The 18124-nt window shown below is 45.5% G+C and overlaps 1 protein-coding gene across 4 annotated transcripts in view; it reads right to left on the bottom strand.

Moving 5' to 3' along the window:
* Positions 1-975: 975 nt before the first annotated feature.
* KIZ (kizuna centrosomal protein) overlaps positions 976-18124 on the bottom strand; it is a 113838-nt gene continuing 96689 nt past the window's right edge. The window contains exons 9-12 of one of the 4 annotated variants that reach the window (XM_089896514.1): positions 17308-17409; positions 13808-13904; positions 2850-2893; positions 976-1175 (exon numbers count right to left, since the gene is read on the bottom strand). In XM_089896514.1, the coding sequence (XP_089752640.1) occupies positions 1069-1175; positions 2850-2893; positions 13808-13904; positions 17308-17409 (350 nt within the window). In that variant the 3' untranslated portion in view covers positions 976-1068. Of the gene's footprint in view, positions 1176-2849; positions 2894-13807; positions 13905-17307; positions 17410-18124 lie in introns of those variants that run through there. The other 3 variants (XM_022594206.3, XM_022594207.3, XR_002647464.3) reach the window with 3 other exon arrangements.

Below are 18124 nucleotides of genomic sequence, written 5' to 3'. Positions count from 1 at the left end.
GGAAGAGTATCGCCCAAATGTCACTGCAGAACTTGCAAAGATAATGCAGAGAGCTCTTATGTACCTTTCACCCAGTTTCAGTTTCCCCTAATGGTACATTCCTCTTATCTCACATTTCTGTGGTGCATTTGTCAGAACTTAGAAACCAACACTGGACATTACTATCAACTAAACTCTAGACTTTATTTGGATTTCACCAAATTTTCCATTAATGTCCTTTTTTCTGGTTCAAGGATCCAACCCAGGGTCCCACCATTTCACTGAGTTGTCACATCCCCTTTGTCTCCTCTGATCTGTGACTGTTCTGTATTTTTATGACCTTGACGAGTGTTTTTCTCTGTTGTTAGTGCTTTGGGTGTCTTACTATCTAAGAAACCACTGCCTAATTCGAGGTCACAAGGGTTTTTACCCCTGTGTTTCCTTCTCAGAGTTTGATTGTTCAGCTCTTACACTGAGGTCCTTGACCCATTTTGGGTTACTGTTTGTACACAGTGTGAGGTAGGGATCCAACTGCATTCTTTTGCGTGAGGCTGTCCAGTCATCCCAGCATCATCTGTTAAAAATACCATTCTTTCCCCACTGAATGGTCTTGGCACCATTACTGAAAATTAACTGACCATAAATGTGAGAGTTTATTTCTGGATCATCAATTCTAGATTACATATAAATCAATATTTCATGCAGTACCACACTGTCTTAATTACCGCAGCATTTTAGTAAGTTGCAAAACTGCGAAGTGCGAGTCCTCCAACTTTTTCAAGACTGTTTTGGCTATTCTGGGTCCCCTGAATTTCCATATGAATTTTAGAATTAGCTTGCCAATTTCTACAAAGAAACCACCTGGATTTTGATGGGCATTGTATTCATCACTGTGCTTTTTGATAACACGTAAAAGCAAATATGCCATTTCGTAGTTACGTCATGAAATTTCACTGGAATAACAATATGGTCCCAACTTGTCATATTAAACAATTAGAAAACTTAAAGGGACACGTTTATTTTGAACATCACATCTGAACACAGGGGTTTAGTTTGTTTAAAGACTTTATTTCTAACAGATGTTACAGCTTATAAGTCATAAAAATCATCAAAATCATCGGTGGACGTGTTATGGTTTCTAGGACGTAAGGCAGCTTCGATCTCTGAGTTACTGTCGTCAGACTCGCCCCAGAAGGCTGGAAGAGAAAACCAGACAGCCGTTCAGCATCTCTGCAGTCTGATTAGCTCGGCTTAATCAGCCGTGGCCCGCAAAGAGCCTCCTGGGGGCCCTGCGTGGTGCACCTGAGCGGACAGGCCCGGGCCGCAGGCCAGTGTTGCAGCAACGACTCACTTCTGCGTGCTCCTCGTGCTGCGATGGGAACTCATGGCAGAACACTTGCTCCTCCCTTCTGCCCAACTCTCCACTGTAGGATGGGAATCTGTAACCAGGGTGAACATGGGGGCAGGGCGGCTGGGTGCTCTACCAGGCCCGGTAACAGCTTGCCTGACTGCTCCTCGCCGTGAGCTCCCTCTGTTCCTCAGCACAGGGACACGGTGGAGGAACAGCAGTGAGGTCTGCACTGAGACGAGGGCGTGGGTACACGCAGTTCATTTGGGAGGTGACCCTGGGCAGGATGGGGGGCGGAGAGGGTGTTAACCAGGAGCAGGGCTGGCAGTGGACCGCTGGGGTCAGTCCTGCCGGGGCCTCAGAGAGACCACAGAACGCTCCTCAGATGGCCCCAAAAGCCAGCAAGGAAGTGGGGTTATTTATCCACCAACTCCCACCCTTCAGTGGCTGGGGGTTATTCTCAACCAGGCGTCGACTCCCTGGAGCTCCTGGCTCCTGTGGCCAGAGAAAATCCCCCGGGTGGAGCCGCAAGCTGCCCGACAGGGAGGCTGCAGGCTCGGCCTGGAGTGCCAGGGTGTGGTGGGCCCACCGCCTGCGACACTGACCACCCCTGCGACCCCCGTATCTACAAGGCACAGCCTGCCACCGCTGCGATGACTCCTGAGATGTGACCCCATCTAATCCTCGCACCAGCCTGGCGAGGTGAGTACAAACACGTGTCTTACCGAGGCTGAGAGGGTAAGTACATGGCCCGATCACGGCGACAGAGGATGCTCAAGCCCCAAGTCCCACCGGACCGGCTGGGAACAGGGTTTCAGAGGCAGGAGTAGGGGCGGCCCAAGCTCGGCAGGGGATACGCCACTGCCAGTGTGGAAGGAGGGTGTTGAGGGATACATAGGAGCTCCCTAGCAGAAATGTCACAGAGAAGGAAGGGTGTGAGCGAAGGCACAGAGGTACGAGGGTAGAGCACAGGGAAAGCTGGCTGCGGCTGGATCCACCGAGGAGAGGACGCGACCTCAGAGGAACAGGGCTGGGAGCAGGGGCCGGGCCAGACCACAAGGGGACGTTCCAGACTCTACCCTGCAGGTGGCGGGGGTGCTGGCCCTGCTTCCCCAGCAGGCAGGCGTCTGGATGAGGATTCAGAGGCCAGGGCGGGGGAGGGGCGGGGGAGGGCTACCGCAGGAGCCCTCAGGTCAGAGCAGCGGGTGCCTGCGGGCAGTGGCAGTGAGGACGGGGACAGAGGTGAGGACGTTTCATGTGGAAGACATGGCAGTGGGGGGGCGCGGGGGGGGAGGCCAGGATGCCCTGCAAAGTCATACCTGCAGATCAAAGCGCTGGGCACCACGGACCCTGGCACCCGTGTTCTCAGAGGCCCCCAGTTCTCCCCCAGGAGAGCTGCAGGGCCCGTGAGCACAGGCAGGCGCCTCCGCCCGCCCCGAGGCGTGCCTGACACCACACGTCACAAACCACCCTTTTAGCTAAAACACAAAATGAGAGTCTGGTCTCTGGTTATTTCTCTTACCTTTAGACTTTAAATTGGTAGCTAGTTTCTTTTTGTTTTCATGCCTGGAAAATAAAGAAAGAACCTAAGTCCTGAAAAAATAAAGACAATCAGACTAATAGTTTTACAAGGAGCGCATTAGGGAAGAAGCACACATTACTCACTGGGAGGCCAGAAGGTTTACATTTACTCCCCAAGATTTTTTTTTTAACATCTTTATTGGAGTTTAATTGCTTTACAATGGTGTGTTAGTTTCTGCTTTATAACAAAGTGAATCAGTTATACATATACATATGTTCCCATATCTCTTCCCTCTTGCATCTCCCTCCCTCCCACCCTCCCTATCCCACCCCTCTAGGTGGTCACAAAGCACCGAGCTGATCTCCCTGTGCCATGCAGTTTTAAAAGCAAAAAGCCCTGCGGATGCTCTGGTGGGAGGGTCCTGGGCACATTGGGCCGCACGCTGGGTGCTCACTGGGGAGGCCGCCAGGGCAGGAGGCAGGTCCTGGCACGCACCGAGCAGGCAAAGCGCAGCGCTGCCAGCTAAGCTGAAAGCAGAGGGTCTGAGGAACAGGGAGAAGTCGGCCAGGAGGTTACAACACTTACCTTTGTCAAGCCAGCGATACGATTCTCAACTGCTTAACAAGGAGTTCAGAATAAACTGTTTGCTTAATTAAGGGTATTAACTCAGTGGTAGAGAAAAATGCAAGAATCCTGTCACCTGTGTTTAGGTTTCTGTGTGTCACACACACGAAAGTGCAAGTGTCCAGGGACGCATCTAACACCGGGTGACTCGCTTACTAAACCCACTGGACCGAGAAACTGGCTCTGCGGGAGACTGTGTCCATCTGCGTCACCTTCTCCAGAGCTTTCACAATTGTCATGCGCATGGAAGTGCCCTCTCGGAGCACCATTCCAGTTTCTTATTACACTTAAATTCTTTAAAGTTCATCCTAAATGGTCAACGAGATGTTAAAAAAGAAACAGTCACTTGTGTATGGCTTGACATTTTGATGTTTTTCTCATACTCCCGTTGAAGTTTTCCCTCCCATTTACATTTGCAGATTACTCCGTGAAGGCAGATTCCAGCCTTTAGGTGGGAAGAGCGCTGAGAAAAGACGAGGACACATCCTGCAGCAGCACTGCTGCTCTCTCGGCAGGACCCTGGCCCTCCTGATGCAAGAAACCCTGGGAACACATCTCTGTCACTTTGGCTCAAGTCTGGCTAACCTATGGTTTGAAAATCTGCCTTTTGCCATAGCTGCCATAATTTACATTTTTTTTTCCAGTAAAACAAGCTCCATGAAGGCATAATTTTCTAGGCAGTCTGTGCTCTGTCAGTGCTCCCTTTAAACTTGGTGGCTGTTTCTTCGTTTTGATTGAAATATAGTTGATGTGCAATATTATATAAGTTACAGGTATACAACATGGTGATTCACAATTTTTAAAGGCTATACTCCGTTTATAGTTACTGTAAAATACTGGCTGTACTCCCTGTGTTGAACAATGTATCCGTACCTCTTAATCCCTTCCCCCTGTCTCGCCCACCCCCCAGCCCCCTGCACTGGTAACCACTAGTTTGTTCTCTGTTTTTTTTTTTTTAATTTTTATTGGAGTATAGTTGATTTATAACGTTGTGTTAGTTTCTGCTGTACAGCAAGGTGAATCAGTTATACATACACATATACCCATTCCTTTTTAGATTCTTTTCGCATATAGTCATTACATTAGAGTATTGAGTAGGGTTCCCTGTGCTATACAGTAGGTCCTTATTAGTGTTCTCTATATCTGTGAGTCTGTTTCTTTTTCTATGACACTCACTAGTTCGTTGTATTTTTTAGGTTCCACATATAAGTGATATCATACAGCATTTGTCTTTCTCTGACTTATTTCACTTAGTGTAATACCCTCTAAGCCCACCCATGTTGCTGCAAATGACAAAATTTCATTCTTTTTTATGGCTGAGGAATATTCTATTGTGTATATATGCACCACATCTTCTTTATCCATTCATCTGTTAATGGGCACTTAGGTTGCTCCCATACCTTAGCTGTTGTAAACAGTGCTGCTATGAACACTGGGGTGCATGTGTCTTTTCAAATAGTGTTTTCATTTCTTTCAGATACATACCCCAGGAGTGGAACTGCTGGGTCATATGGTAATTCTATTTTTAGTTTTTTGAGAGACCTCCATACAGTTTTCTACAGTGGCTGCACCAATTTACATTCCCACCAACTGTGTATGGAGGGTTCCCTTTTCTCCTCGCCAATACTTGTTATTCATGGTCTTCTTAATGATGGCCATTCTAACCGGTGTGAGGTGATACCTCATTGTGGTTTTGATTTGCATTTCTCTAATAATTAGCAATGTGGAGCATCTTTCCATGAGCTTGTTGGCCATCTCTATGTCTTCTTCAATAAATTTGAAAAATGTCTATTCAGGTCTTCTGCCCATTTTTTAATCAGGTTGTTTTGTTGATACTGAGTTGTATGAGCTGTTTATATATTTTGGATATTAACTGCTAATCAGTCATATCATTAGCAAATATTTTCTCCCAGTCTGTAGGCTGTCTTTTCATGTTGTCAATGGTTTCCTTTGCTGTACAAAAGCTTTAAGTTTAATTAGGTTCCATTTGTTTATTTTTGCTTTTATTTCCTTTGCTTTAGGAGACAGATCCAAAAAAATATTGCTACGATTTATGTCAAAGCGTGTTCTGCCTGTTTTCTGCTGCAGTTTTATAGTATCCGGTCTTAACATTGAGGTCTTTAATCCATTTTGAGTTTATTTTTGTATATGTTAGAGAATGTTCTAATTTCATTGTTTTACATGTGGTTGTCCAGCTTTTCCAGCACCACTTGTTGAAAAGACTGGTCTTTTCTCCATTGTATATTCTTGCCTCCTTTGCTATAGATTAACTGACCATAAATGTGTGGGTTTATTTCTGGGCTCTCTATTCGGTTCCATTGATCTATGTGTCTGTTTTTACGCCAGTAATGTACTGTTTTGATGACTGTAGCTTTGTAGTTAGGGAGTGTGATTCCTCCAGCTCTGTTCTTCTTTCTCAAGATTGTTTTGGTTATTCGGGATCTTCTGTGTTCCCATACGAATTTCAAAATTATTTGTTCTATTTCTGTGAAAAATGCCCTTGGTATTTTGATAGAGATTGCACTGAACCTGTAGATTGCCTTGGGTACTATGGTCATTTTAACAATATTAATTCTTCCAATTCATGAACACAGTATATCTTTCCATATGCTTGTATTGTCTTCAATTTCTTTCATCAGTATCTTACAGTTTTCTGAGTACAGGTCTTTTATCTCCTTAGGTAGGTTTATTCCTAGGCATTTTATAATTTTTGATGTAATGGTAAATGGGATTGTTTTCTTAATTTCTGATAGTTCATTGTTATTGTATAGAAATGCAACAAATTTCAGTATATTAATTTTGTATCCTTCAACTTTACTGAATTCACTGATGCGTTCTAGTAGTTTTCTGGTGGCATCTTTAGGGTTTTCTATGTATAGTACTATGTCGTCTGCAAAGAGTGACAGTTTTACTTCTTCCTTTACAATTTGGATTCCTTTTATTTCTTTTTCTTGTCTGATTGCTGTGGCTGGGATTTCCAATACTATGTTAAATAAAAGTGGCAAGAGTGGGCATCCTTGTCTTGTTCCTGATCTTAGAGGAAACACTTTCAGCTTTCCTTGGTGAGTGCCTGTTTATCTGATGTGACCAACTAGTGGCCTATGCCATTTCTCCATGAAGAGTGGACGGCCCCACAGCCAGTGCTGACTGTCATGGAGGCCGCCAGTCAGGTGGCTGCTGACAGTGTAAACCTGAGTCCACCTTCTGTAAGAGTGCATGCACACCCACACACACACACACACACACAAAACACAATTGTGGGTTGTGTCTACTCTCTATCCAGGTCCCACTTCATGAGGACACCAGGCTCAGTGCAGGGTGGGTAGGCAGACATAACAATGCTGTAAAGATGCAGAGAGACTAGTTTGCCAGCTGACGTTCAAACAGTAAGAGCCACGTGGGGTTGTGGGGAGACGGCAGGAGCACCGCAGGCAGAAGGCAGGCAGGAGGACTGAGAGAACAGGTGGATGATGGGGCGGGTGGTGGTGTGGCTGCAGGATCCCAGAGGAAGCAATGCACTCCCTGGACTCTACTGTGAGAGCTGGAAAGGATTTCCAGGCCAGGCCCAAGGCAAGGGCACAGAGGCAGGCGAGCACATGCCAGGTCCTTACAGCCTGGCCCCTGCTCTGAGCTCCATATGCATGTCCTGGGCTCACCTGCTGGCTCCAACTTGGCTGCCTCCAAAGAGTCTCACGGCCAACATGTCCATCCACAGCCAAACTCAAGCTCCTCCACCAAACCTGGGCCCTTCTCCTGTCTCAGCTAACGGCACCCCAAGCCTCGAGTCCCTCCCAACCCCTCACCATTCCTCTGCCCTCCCACACCCAATCAGCCCCTAGGTCCTGCCAAGTTTACCTCCCAGCACTTCCAAGTGTCCTCACCCGTCCCCTATGCACTGCCACCGCCTGGTTGACCAAACCAGCACCTCTTGCCTGGACCTTCTAACAGCCTCCTAACTGGTGACACCACATCCACCTTGTCCCCTCCAACCCACTTTCCACTCGGCAGCAAGGGTGAGCTTTCGAAACACAAATCTGACCCCTCTGCCTCCTTGCTGAAAACTCTTCAGTGCCTTCCTATTGCTTTTGGCAAAAGAACTAAACCCTGAACAGTGCCTCCAAGGTTGATGCCCAGACTTCGTTGGGCCTCCTGCTGTAGCCTCCCCCACACCCCACCCTCAACCCCCAAGTCCTCACTGAATTTGCTACTTCACAGCCATTTCTGTCACTAACTGACATGTGACTGCCCTTAGGCTGTCAGCTCTACGAGAGCTGCCACCGTACCAGTTTCAGTCCCCGGGGTACCCGGTGCTCTGCACTTAGTAGGTGCTCAGTGATATGTGTGGAAGGAATAGATGAGCCTAAGCATAGGACCTTGCCTAAAGGCACGTGATCAACATTTGATATTAGATTATTTAATTTGCATGTTTTTACTTCTATCTGAGTTCAGATCAGGTTGTTCAAGTGTCTTCCCAGAAACATGTTTCAGAACTAAACGCATGTGTTCAACCCTGAGGAAGGTGGAAAATGCTTCCAGGTGTTTCCGATGCCATCCTCACCCCTTAGGGGAAGTATTTTTCCCTTTGGGAAATCATCTCTGCTAGTCGATGTGACACTGCAGTGCGAGGTTGATTTTTATTACACATCGACTTGTAGGGTCAATATTTCTTTCTCCAGGTCACACCTAATGTCTGAAGCTAAGTTAAGGCCAAAGCGGATGGTGTGAGATCTCGGAGTAGACAGAGCCAACTTGTTTAGCTATTATCATAAATGAGAGAGAACCCAAACCAAACGCACTTCTGAAAGCATAAGGATGCGAGAGTTCAGGTTATAAGCCACGGGGCATGGTCCCTGTGCTCTATTAGATGTGCTTGGACTCCGACTGCCTGACCTTCCCTGACAGCGTGGACGTCACACCTCCATTGTGTAAGGCAGAGGCAGCGAAGGTGAGCTGTAGAGAGCCAGTGAGTAAGTGGTTCAGGTGTTGTGGTCTCTGTCATAACTATTCTGCTGCACGAAAACAGCCACGGACAATATGTGAACTAGCGGATGTGGCTTTGTTACAAGCAAACGTCACTCAGAGACACTGCAACTTGAATTTCATATAACTTTCAGGTATCGTGCAGCATTATTCTTCTTTGGATTTTTCCCAACCATTAAAAAACATAAAACCTCTCTCAGCCTGCAGGCTGCACAGAACCAGGAAGAGGCCCAGGGCCAGGGCTGCCGAGGCCTTCATAAAGCGCTGCCACCACCTGAAGCCCGGCAGCAAGCCAGGGAGCCCACCCTCCCCGGCCTGCTCGTGGGCGACTCCTGGAATCCAAGAGAGCAGAGTTTTAGTTTTTTCCCTAGAACTTTACAATTAGTCTGGAGGTCCTATTTCCAAACAAACCACTTTCAGGTAAGACACCACAGATAACTGATTAAATTAAGGCGTGAGCATGCTCTGCTGGTCTCATTCACGGGGCACCGTCTCTGCGCAGTGTCCTGGGAGGTGTGGCACCTCCCGCTCTGCACAGTGACCACCATGTGCCCACCAGTGAGATGCTCCCTGTCGACATTTTGCCACACTGGCTCTGTCACATGTCTTCTCTGTCTGTCCATCAAACCATCTCAGTTTTCGATGCTGTTTATAAATTCCCTTGCTATTGATAAGGGATTAGGACAGACAGGTAAGGACAACTCTCATCAAAATCACTTTTGCTCTCATCCTTGCTACACATAAGAAGTTATGGTCTGCTGGGGTCTTAACAGCAGGCTTTATTCTAAGCACAGCACCTAGTGAACACCTAGGATGTGATCCTGCTGACATGGGTACTAGAGAAAGAGTCAAAATTAAGTGTTGACTATTCATTAAATTTTTAAAATTTTTTTAATTTTTATTTTGTTTTTAGTTTTGGCTGTGTCAGGTCTTAGTTGCAACATGCGGGATTTTCCGTTGCAGTGTGCGAGCTCAGTAGTCGTGGCGTGTGGGCTTAGCTGCCCTGCGGCATGTGGGATCTTCGTTCCCCGGCCAGGGATCGAACCCGCGTCCCCTGGATTGGAAGGCAGATTCTTTACCACTGGACCACCAGGGAAGTCCCTCAACTATTCATTTTATATTAACAAAAGGCTAATAATATCGCTAGAAATAGGCTACACGGTCAACATAAGTACAAAATTAGGTGGCAAGGATGTCTGCCAGGATTCAGGTTTGCTTTGTGGGGCCAGCAAGTAGAGACAAAAGTGAGGCATGGAAAACCTATGGTTCCTAGGAGACTCATCATTAAGTCACACCAGGGCTCAGGAGGCAGCGTGCTCTGTGAGGGGTGACGGAGGCTGTCGGGTGAGCACAGGGACCCAGGGAGGTGGGCCACAGGAGCTCCTCAGAGCCGCGGGATGTTCTAAGGTTAGTAACACAGACTCTCAACCTCATGGTCAGTAACATATTTTTGAAAGAAAAAAATATCTACAGCCCATTAACAAACATAATCAACTTTTTGTGGCTTTGAGGCCACGTCCGTCAAGTTTGGCAATGAGCTTTTGAGGGTCCTACCAAGAGCATGGCCTATGGTGTCGGGGGCGATGAGGAAGGGCCCCAGAGGGAAGAGCCCTTGCAGTTCTAGAGTCTTACCATAAGCCTGAAAAGAATAACTAACTTATGAGAAGATGTGGTCTCTACACTCTGAATTCTGTAAGTTTAATGATTTTGACTAAGCTAAAATCAGTATTAAAATGTCTCACACAGCATCTTCAGCTAGAATTTTCCTCAAAAAAAGACGTGTTTCTGAAAAGCACAAGGCAAAAAAAAAAAAAATATTCGGAAAGAAAATAAAAATTCCCAATCAGTGTGCCAACAAATCCCTGTAAATCCTCAATTTTAAGTGTTAAGAGGCAGACCGGTCTGAGACAGCTTTAATTTGACAAAGTCTGAGTGCCCTCTGATGGTCAACCAGGGGCCCTGCAGCAGATGCCATTTTTTAGGGGTCAACTTCTTTACTCCTTCCCTTCAGCCAATCAAGCAAAGACTGTTCTTTCGTGCTGTGTGGAAAAAATAAAGTAGGCGGGCTTATGACAAGAAACGTGGAATGTTTAGGGAGCTGCTACTTTGGTAGAATTTATGGAGAATTTAGCTTTGCTAAACCAGAGACAGAGACCGGGGCTTTTATACCAGAACATAAAGGACTTCCAGAAAAACCTCACTCTTATTCCTCTGGACTACTCGTTCCTTGTGATCACCTTATCATCCCAGGGGAAGCGGCACAGGATCAGGCAAGAAGAGACAGGACGGCCGCACCAGAGCAGCAGCTGCCGCCTGGTGCCCTCCGCTGGCCACTTCCATGGCTGCAGGGCTGGCACCAAATGCCACCAGCGGCCCTGCCAGGGTGCGGTAGCTGGGTGACTTCTGCTACCTTTTCCCCAGGCAATTATGTTGCAAGCACACATCTTTTTCTTTTGGTAAAACGTTATCTCAATCCAAGCAGTAAACCACAGTTACATGGCAGGCGGTTAAAATACGCTCTCTGTTGACTAAATGGATCCGGGAGAGTGAAAACAACTTCCTGGGGAAGGTGGGGCGAGACAGTGTTTGCAGAGGAGAGGAAGCTCTGGCATGCACCTCTCAACAAAAGGGAACAAGTGGTCTTTACTCAGAGAACAGCTTCCTATTAGGACTCACTCCTTCGTACATTATGCCTTTCATCCCCACTCAACCACAAAATCATTTTGCTGAGGCAAATACAATGGTAGAAAAAGATTTACACTGAAAGAATCTTTAATAATAAACTGTTGCCTATCTGCCTACTTGCCCGTGGTTTATAATACAATAAACATCGGATTCTATTACGGCTCATGCACTGAAGCCGCTGCTCTGGAAAACGGAATATGAAAGCACGGGGACCCCACCACCATCACAATGAAATGAGCATGGATAAATGTGCTAAGAGTATCTCTTTGCATCTTTTATAGCTTGTGTGTATTAATCTGTAACGCTTATTAAGAAAGTCATTGCTATGCAAAGCAGCACCCAATCCCTTTCTCTGGCTTTTCAACAGAGTGCACTGTTTAGCCAATAGGACGGACCCTCTGGTCCTCATTCTGCATTCATCACAGGCAACATTTGCACAATGTATCTCTCAAAGGCGGCTGAAAGGAAGGCCTTAATACTCATGTAAACAACTGCAAACCAATTACTTAATGAATCAGGCCCACACATAATGAGGTGCAGACAAAGAGCTATAAATGCATTTTTGCGCCCAAGCCGCTGCTTTAAAGTAAAATCCCTCAGCTGTAGTTTGGGCTTAACTAGCACATCATAATTATTGTCTCTAGGACATCAGAGGAAGCCATTTTTTTTTTTTTTTAAGGTCCAGCAGGGTCTTTTTTTTTTTTTTTTTTTTTTGAGGTTGCTCATCAGCTCACTGACAAAATAGAGCAAAGAAGAATTTTTAAAAGTGCTACAGCAGCACTGCACTGTTACGTTTATTCTCAAGTACTGGGTTTCGAGACCACTTGTAAAAGCAATAAAGCACGAGGAGTGACTGCAGTAAGTGGGATCCTTAAATGTAAGCCTCTAAGAAATTTCAGTGAATCCAGGCACAAACAGCAAGCCCGGGGCTCTCAAAAGCCTAAGGCGGCGTATGAACACCAAACCCAGCACAAGAACCAACCATGGCAAACAGCGCGCCAAACCCACACACTCCATGCCCAGAACTTTCATCTCTGGATTATTATCAACTGTCGAGAACCCAAGGGTCCCCTGAAGGCCTCTTTTATTTTTCCGGAAAGGGGATGATGTGATTACTTATAATTTAGGAAATTAATTTCATGCAGAAACAACAGTAATAACAAAAGGCTCCTGCCTAAAACTGAAAGGGAAAGGAGTTTGATTTTATAATGAAATATAGATGCAAGATGTGAAATGTCAAATGATCAGACTGAGAAAATGTTCTACAGAATCCAACTGCTTTCTAAATGTGTTTAAACATTACTCCAAGAATATATATACACACACACACACACATATATATATATATAAAAAAGTTTAAGAAGAATTGGCTTTTTTAGTGCCTCTAAAATATAAAGAAAATAAACACTTCTAACAATCTTGAAAACCTAAAGGGATGTATTATTAAGCCAAATGGTGCCATTAAACCCTAAAAACTACCTGTAGAATTTATTATCTTTTAAAATTTCTTTCAGGAGACCCAGAACTTGAATTTATAATATAATCATAAAAATATAATACTTTAATACTCTTCCTGTCCCATAATTCATTATCTCTCACTTCCTTCAAAAACAGAGATGAAAGATATTAAAGATAATAATTTCTAAAAATTAAATGAGTGGATTCCCTAAAATTGAACACACCAGGTTTCTAAAAGAACTTAATATCAGAAAACCAGTCTCATTTAAATATATCCAGGTCCTAAAAATACTGTAGTGTTTTTCAAAATAGAAATGAAAATGAGATTTTTTTTCACTGTAAAAATACCACATTTCTGAACAAATAATTTTATCTTACGGGACATTACAAACGTAAAGTTCCTGTTTTAAAATTTCATCAGGGCGAGCAGTTAATTCGAATGTAATGCAATCATTTACAGGACATCTTTTGAGGGGAAATGTTATTACAAAAGGCAAGCTTGTGTTGTTTTAAATGCTATTTAGCCCAAAGCGGAAAGGTAGGTATGTATCAGACAACTGCTTCTACTCCCATCCACAAATTCTTCCTAAGTGACTCAGTGCCATTGCACGACCAGTATTTTATGTTGATGACACATCTAGCACACGACTCACTTATCACTGCTCCAAAAACTTACAAGGAGTGCTACAGTTTAACAAATGTGAAAAGATAAATTTTCACATTTGAAAATAAGCAAGAAGGTATCAGAGAGGGAAAGAATAGTCCAGCCCAAATACTTGGTAAAAAAGAGGAATACAAAAACAAATATCCAGCAATTGCTTGTATATATCTCTGCGGTCTCAGAAAGAAGAAACAGGCCACTTTATTTCTTTTAAGGCCTGGCTCTTTCTCTCTGCCCTCTCCGACACCCTCCATTGTGTGGTTTCTAAGCAGCCCTACTGCGAGCAGCTGTAGACGCTAATTTGTGGTTCACTGAGGTGTCAATTGAGTCTTAAACCAAGGAAACAACAGCTGCAAAACAATACTTGGCTCTGGCGCAAATATTTTCAAAGGTAGACTAAAGTTTCCACTGTCATCTCAGATAAACAGAAACCTCAACCCTAACCTTCCATCGAGTCACAGCAAAATCATCTGCAGCCAGCGCTCAATTCCCTGAGGAGTGACACCTCCCGTCTTGCTGCCGCTATTCAGAACGGCTTGCACGACTTTACCTTGACAAAGGACTGCCTTCGCTAGACGAGAAACTCGCTTCTGAAGAGATCTTGTGAGTTGTCTTTGTCTTGAATGTACCGCTGCCAATATTCAAACCTGTGACAAGCACAAGCGTGGAGAGTGAGCGTGGCCAACGCAGTGAATGCAGAAGCGGCCTCACGATAACTTGTAAAACAAACATCAACAGAGGAAGAGCTGTTCACAGAAAGCGAGGGGCTTCTGAGGCAGGGAATGACACGGAAAGGAAGGGGGCGGCTTCCCGTGATAGTTACACAGAGTACGTAAAAAGTAAAATCATTCAAAGAGCACCATTTTAAATGGCCATGATGTGTGTGTGAGCACATGGGTCTCCACCGTGGCACTAAGCTCTGGATAATTCGAGTTGTTGTAACACGGGGGCAGCGCTGGCTCACCGAGCTAACAGGAACTGGGAGCCAGTCTCAGAAGCAACTGACACCTCTGGATGACATTACCGCCCACCCGCCTTTAAGCCCCTCTGCCAAATCCTCTCTTTTTCCCTCTCACGGAGGAGAATGAACGTCCACTGAAAACCATCGAGGCTACTCCTTAACTAGCCTGAAAGGGCTGATGGGGAAGATGCACAGTCCACCCCCTTTCCCTGGAGCCTGGGGAACCAGACCACCCCACAGTGCTCCCAGCTTGCGGGCGATCCCTGACCTCTGCCTCCTGGGCATCCTCACCTTGGACGTTTCTGCTACAAGTCTGATTCTTAACTGGCAGTCAAACTAGATCGCGGATAGAGGGTGCATAAGCATCGCCTCGAAAGGCACCTACTGCATTCCTAACCTGTAACCTGCGTGCCTGCTCATAACCTCTGAAGCAAAGTGGTTCTCTTAACAATGTGTCCATGTTCGGTCCCTACAGGGTCTGCACCCGCTTAAGGGGACCAGGTCTTTTCAGACATGAAAACAAAGTGGCTTCCTTAGAGACAGGTGTGGAGACAAGAGATCTGGCGCCTGACACAGGAGATGAGCCACGTGCCTCCTCATCCATGGTTATATCTGGGGTGGCTCTGCGTTCAGTGTGTGACAGTGTGTGACGTTCCACACCGGGCACGTGGCCCTCCCACCCACCGCCTGCTTCTCGTGGGAGCTCAGAGAAGTCCCTAGGGTCAGGGTGAGGGCGAGAATGGAAACGTGATGTGTGACTGAATGCACAATAAACTCCAGAGCCAGCATCTAACTTCAATGCCAGCCAACACTACCAGGAGCACTTCGAGGATCCCAATGTCTTACAAAGCACACGCTATGATTTTGAGTGTGGAGGATGGGAACCGAATCGAGGGGTGCTTGGCTGTACAACCCGTGTTGTGTGGATCACGTCATATGAACAAACTCGTATGTTAATCATTAGCATATTTTTTTATTTTTTATTTTTTTGCGGTACGCGGGCCTCTCACTGTTGTGGCCTCTCCCGTCGCGGAGCACAGGCTCCAGACGCGCAGGCTCAGCGGCCATGGGTCACGGGCCCAGCCGCTCCGCGGCATGTGAGATCTTCCCAGACGGGGGCACGAACCCGTGTCCCCTGCATCAGCAGGCGGACTCTCAACCACTGCGCCACCAGGGAAGCCCAATCATTAGCATATTAATAGCACTATAATTTTTGATACACATCCAAGGGACTACAACTTATGTCAAATTTACTCATTGTTTGAGCCTGTCCTATTAGCCATTCAAAATATACTTACCAAAATCACATCTGTAGAGTTACCTTCCAAACCACGTATGCCTGCTAATGGGTTGTAATGCTCCAAAAGAGGCATTACTCTCTTGGGTAATTTGTAAAATGAGGGAGGGGGTTGGATAAATACTTTCTGAGATCCCTCTGGATTCTGGTTCTGTGATTCAAATGTGAAGAAAGTGATGAAAAGCAAACAGTGAATAGGGCTGTATCTTTCTACAGTGATGCAGACCTCCACTGGGGCAGAAGCCTGTTTATACCTCAACAAACTACAATGTCTCATGTTTGCGGAGTTCAAATCACCACCACCACCAACATGGCCAGCCCTCCCCGGGGGCTTTTCTCTACCAGGCACTGTGTTGGGCATTTAACCTGCACTGGCTCACTGAATCCTCACAACAACCCAAATAACTGAATTTTGCAGTAACTAATTCTAACACTAATATTATCTAGGAAATAGCTTTCCAAAGACAGACAGCTAAGTCTGATGTACCATAAATATCTCCCTCAAAAAAATGTCTGTCTGATGAAGACACCTTTGAGACAATTGAGAAATCTGAATACGGACTGGGAATTATGTGATATTAAGAAATCATTCTGATAGGTGAAATCATTCTGATAGGTGAAATTCATTCTAATAGGAGAAATTCATTCTGATAGGTAAAATCCCAGCGTGGTGGTTTATATAAAAACTAGAGCGGGGACTTCCCTGGTGGCACAGTGGTTAAGAATCCTCCTGCCAACGCAGGGGACATGGGTTCGAGCCCTGGTCCGGGAAGATCCTACATGCCGCAGAGCAACTAAGCACGTGCGCCACAACTACTGAGCCTGCGAGCCAAAACTACTGAAGCCCACGGTCCTAGAGACCGTGCTCTGCAACAAAGAGAAGCCACTGCAATGAGAAGCCCACACACTGCAATGAAGAGTTGCCCCTGCTCGCCGCAACTAGAGAAAGTCCGCGTGCAGCAACAAAGACCCAACACAGCCAAAAATAAATTAATCAATAATAATAAAAAAAAATTAGAGGGAGTTCCCTGACAGTCCAGTGGTTAGGACTCGGTGCTTTCACTGCTGTGGGCCTGGGTTTGATCCCTGTTTGGGGAACTAAGATCCCACAAGCTACGCAGGACAGCCCCCCAAAAAAAAGAAAAAAAAAAAAGCAAGTCGTTAAAGTATACTTCCTTCTGTTATTAATCCGTTTACTTTCACAAAGGGAGTTGAGGTGACTTATACCAAAAAAAAAAAAAAAAAGGAAAAAAGTGTGATAAAGTAAAAACAACTGAAAAATAATAAAAATACGATAATAACGTATAAGAAAACTAAGAAGATTACAATTGAAACAAAAATCCTAAATTGAAGGAACTACATTTAAGCTTAAAATTGAGCTCTTACTGGGATTTACAGTCTTTTCATTTGAAGAACCCCAAATCCCCCATCATTCAGGCAAGGGAGGTAGCCCAGATGACACTCCCCACTACTGATTAACAAACTGGGAAAAGGTGGGAAGGGAAAGAATTTGGGGTGTCTGTGGTGCTTAGCGACAAGGTACCATTGTGACACGTCAGGCAGAACCCAAGGGCCTGTAAGGCCATCGCCAGCACACACCCTGGAGGGAAGCTTCTTCCAAACTCCTGTTCATTAAGGACTCAAAAAGTACTGGCTCATTCTGAGATGGTGACAACCTGTTACAAAGCAAACTCCAGAAACCTCCGACAGGAGCACATCATAACACTTCCCTGTACACAGCCCTGGCCGTAGCCCTGGATCTCCCAGATACTGGCTTGTCCGCCCTGCTTACCTGACAGTGATGCAGAGGCCTCGGCCTTCTGGAATCCATCTTCAGCTTGGTGTGCACTGTCCTGAAGGGTAGACTGTTTCAGCATCTGGTAGGCTTTCGTTTCTATATATGAGAAAAAGTCCCAGGTAACAAGATACCCACAGGCAAAAGAATGAATTTGGGCCCTTACCTTACATCATACACAAAAATCAACTCAGAAAGGATTAAAGACTTAAATATAAGACCTAAAACTATTAAGTTCCTAGCAGAAAACGCAGGAGAAAAGCTTTAGGATATCACATTTGGCAGTGATTTCTTGGATACAACACCAAAAGCACACTTAATAAAGGCAAACAGGACTACAGCAAACTTAAAAACTTTTATGTGTCAAAGGAAACAATCAACAGAGCCCTTAGCCCTGCTCTAAGTTAAAGTGGGGAAGACTGTTGGGAAGGATACTAAATAAGGGTCCCGTGAAGGAACTGAGGGACACAAGCTTCCCCATTGCCTCAGGTCTCAAAGACTCCTGGGTGAAGCAGAGGATGCAGAGTTAGAGTTTTAGCAGAGACACAGCAAAACAGCACCCATGGCCACACTCTCAACATGGCCACTAACTAAAGGATTCCCCTGTCAGCTCCAGGGGCTGGCCATAGGCTGCATTCCTGTGCTTGCTGGTTCAGTTTAAGAACTGAACTACAAGGCCCGTTATTACTGGTTAAAACTACCATCATGCTGAAGGAGAAAAATATAACTTACCTTGCCCTACTGAGAATCAGTCAAGATAAAAAATAAGTATTTAAAATGAGCATCATATTTTTGAGTAGTAAATGCTATGTAA

This window comes from Delphinapterus leucas, chromosome 15, assembly GCF_059928025.1.
Source record: "Delphinapterus leucas isolate spDelLeu-1000000601 "Yukka" chromosome 15, BTC_Dleu_Yukka2, whole genome shotgun sequence".
NCBI lineage: Eukaryota > Metazoa > Chordata > Mammalia > Artiodactyla > Monodontidae > Delphinapterus > Delphinapterus leucas.
Note: the sequence above shows the minus strand (reverse complement) of the source record. Positions and strands in the feature narration are given on the sequence as shown.